Source organism: Triticum dicoccoides, chromosome 6A (genome assembly GCF_002162155.2).
Source record: "Triticum dicoccoides isolate Atlit2015 ecotype Zavitan chromosome 6A, WEW_v2.0, whole genome shotgun sequence".
NCBI lineage: Eukaryota > Viridiplantae > Streptophyta > Magnoliopsida > Poales > Poaceae > Triticum > Triticum dicoccoides.
This window is the reverse complement of record NC_041390.1, coordinates 56,172,099-56,175,102: the sequence shown is the minus strand read 5'-3', so window position 1 is coordinate 56,175,102 and position 3,004 is coordinate 56,172,099. Positions and strand designations below refer to the sequence as shown.

Below are 3,004 nucleotides of genomic sequence, written 5' to 3'. Positions count from 1 at the left end.
CTTGTCAGTTTGCTCGCATTTGCTGGTCATTTCATTGTCCTGATTTTCAGCCTACCAATAGTATTAGACCTCTTAGGCAGCGAACATTCGGTAGGAAGCATGGCAATTGCGAACCTTTTTAAGGGCAAGTTCTTCAGAGCACACATGACAATTTCTCAGAAACACATGGCAAATTCTTGGCAAACAAAGGATTTGCTGTGAAAATTGTCGTGCTCGCTCGAAGGAATTGCCACTCTTGACACATAAAAGCGAAGGTTCACTGAGTAGCATTACCAATAATATTTAGGACAATTTGGCAAATAAGAAGAACCACTTGTCTATGCCTTTTTTCATGGAGTTATGATCCTCGTGACATGGTCACATGGAGTACCATCTGAATTTGCATGAATGCCTACATTTCCAAGGACAGGATCCCTAGTCTCTGGTGTCGTTTCTTACATCGTCAGAGCCCTCTCAGATTGAGTTATGATCCTCGTGATAATATTTATTAAATTTACATTTTACAGCGTGTCAAAAAAGACATTATCAACCAGAAAAGCAGTACTGGTGTCGTTTCTTACATCGCCAGAGCTCTCTCAGATTGATTACCATCACCTCTTGGTGTGTGTGGCTCCATCAACAGCCGAGGCGTCGGAATCCATTGTCGAAGTTGAAGTGTGGCTTGGCGGCGGCACCGCCCCTGAGGATGTACTGGTGGTACGCCATGGCCACGGCGGCGCCGGAGAACGGCCCGACCCAGAAGATCCACTGCTCGCTCCACGCCTTGCTGTTGTTGTACACCACGGCGGCACCCAGGCTCCTCGCCGGGTTGATCCCGGTGCCGGTGACGGGGATGGTGGCCAGGTGCGCCACCACCACCGCGAACCCGATGAGCAGCGGCGCCAGCACCGGCACGTGGGTGTCCCGCGCCATGCGCTTCGGGTCGGTGGCCGAGAACACGGTGTACACGAGGACGAAGGTGCCGGCCGCCTCGGCCAGCAGCCCCCCAGCCTTCGTGTATCCCGGCGCGACCTCGTTGGCGCCGCCGCCGTAGAGCTCGTAGTACCGCGCGCCGTGCACGGCCCTGACCATCGCCGCGCCGCAGATGGCGCCGAGGCACTGCGCCGACGTGTAGAGGAAGGCGCGGGGGAGCGACAGCTTCCTCGCCAGCAGCAGCCCGAACGTCACGGCGGGGTTGACGTGGCCGCCGGAGATGCCGGCGGTGCAGTAGACGAGGACGGCGATCATGCCGCCGAAGGCCCACGCGATGCCCAGCACGCCGGCGCCGCTGCACGCTTCCGCGTCCGTCTGCCGCTTGTGGCCGATCACGGTGGCGACGGAGACGTAGACGAAGAGCAGACTGGCCATGAACTCGGCGATGATGGCGCGGTACAGGGACCACTGGCCAAGCTCGCTGGCGTCGAACAGCCGCACCGCCGGAGGGTCGAGGTAGTCCTTGGCGACGCCGATATCGTTGTTACCATGGGCCTCTCTACTCTGCTTGCCATGTGCAGCGCCGGCCATGTCGATGTCGATCGACCTCTAGCTCAGCTGATTAATTCGGGAAGAAAAGAAGAGATCGATGGATGGAAATAATTAAGAATCGGCTAAGTATTGTGTCCATAACCTGCTGGCAAAGATGCTTCTATATATAGAGAGGAACCACAAGGCAGACGTGGTAAGCTATCTTCAAAAGAATCCAAAGAGAGGAAGGCCACTTATGCCCTAGCAGACACCATTTACAAACCACAAGCACCATTTACTCACAAGCCAAAGGCTCTCTTTTTTCTTTTTCTTGAAAAGACACCCAAAGGGCATCCTATGTCTGGTAGTAATTATCAAGCAAACCGGTAGCTAGTGCAATGAAAAAAGAGAGCCTTTTTTTTTGCAAGAAAAATTTCCAACCTATTCATCAATCAAGGCAGTACATAGAACACTTAACCTTTGACGGCCAATAATCCTTAATTTTAAAAAGTAACTCATTAGTCATTTTTTTTAATTTGACCAAATTTATAGGGGGAAAATATCGACATCTACGATACCAAATGATAGATATATATTAGTACAGATTTGATATTATTGTAGATGTTGATATCTTCTCTATATAAGCCTGATCAATCTTTAGAGAATTTGACTGAACACAAAATTTATACGACTATGTTTTGAGAAGGAGGTTGCATTATTTTAAATATTTGGATTCGAAACATGGAAATCATATGTGTTGAGTGACTAAAAGTCTGTTAGAACATTATCAATAGTTCCTCACGTTATTTACATATATAGTACAATACCCAAAATAGTGCTCAAATTTCTTGCATAACTAATTTTTAAAATTTGGCCAAGTTTGCAAAGAAAAATTATCAACATACACCACACCAAATGATAGATATATTCATACTGATTTGGTATTGCTGTAGATGTTGATTTTTTTTTTGTGTATAAGCATGATCAAAGTTTATGAATTTGTTGACTAGGACAAAATTTATATGATTTATGTTTTGAGAAGGAGGGGGTATTCAAATATTTAAAGTGAAAACTTGGAAATCATATGTGTTGAGGGACTAAAAGTATTTCTTTCTTACTTAAATGCATACCACAATATCCATGATAGTGGTCAAAATTATAATATATATTAATATCGAAAGTATTGAGTCAACTCTGCATAGTTCTTAGTTGCCCTGCATTCTTACCGTGGTAATACAAGGTATAATTTTGCATATCTAGCTTTGTTACGAATTCTACCTTAGTCATCGGTTAGTCTTTGATAGCTACAACAATATCAATCATTCGGTGGTCTCGATTGTGTGCCTAGCTGGTACTCCTTTTTTCTCTGCATATAAGATTTTGTCTGAAGTCAAACTTCGTAAAGTTTGGCCTTATTTGTATTAAAAAATGTCAACATCTATAATACTAAAGTAATACAATATAAAAACTAAATTTATTATGCATCTAATGATATTAACTTTGTATTATGAATGTTGATATTTTTTCTATAAAGTTGGTCAAACTTTATGAAGTTTGACTT

General features: G+C 44.8%; 1 protein-coding gene across 1 annotated transcript; it reads right to left on the bottom strand.

The window, feature by feature from the left end:
- Nucleotides 1–264: 264 nt before the first annotated feature.
- On the bottom strand, nucleotides 265–1,686 carry LOC119314799 (aquaporin PIP2-5-like). The gene has a single exon (XM_037589479.1). The coding sequence runs from the start codon at nucleotides 1,501–1,503 to the stop codon at nucleotides 616–618; it is 888 nt and encodes a 295-aa protein (XP_037445376.1). The 5' UTR covers nucleotides 1,504–1,686; the 3' UTR covers nucleotides 265–615.
- Nucleotides 1,687–3,004: the final 1,318 nt, after the last annotated feature.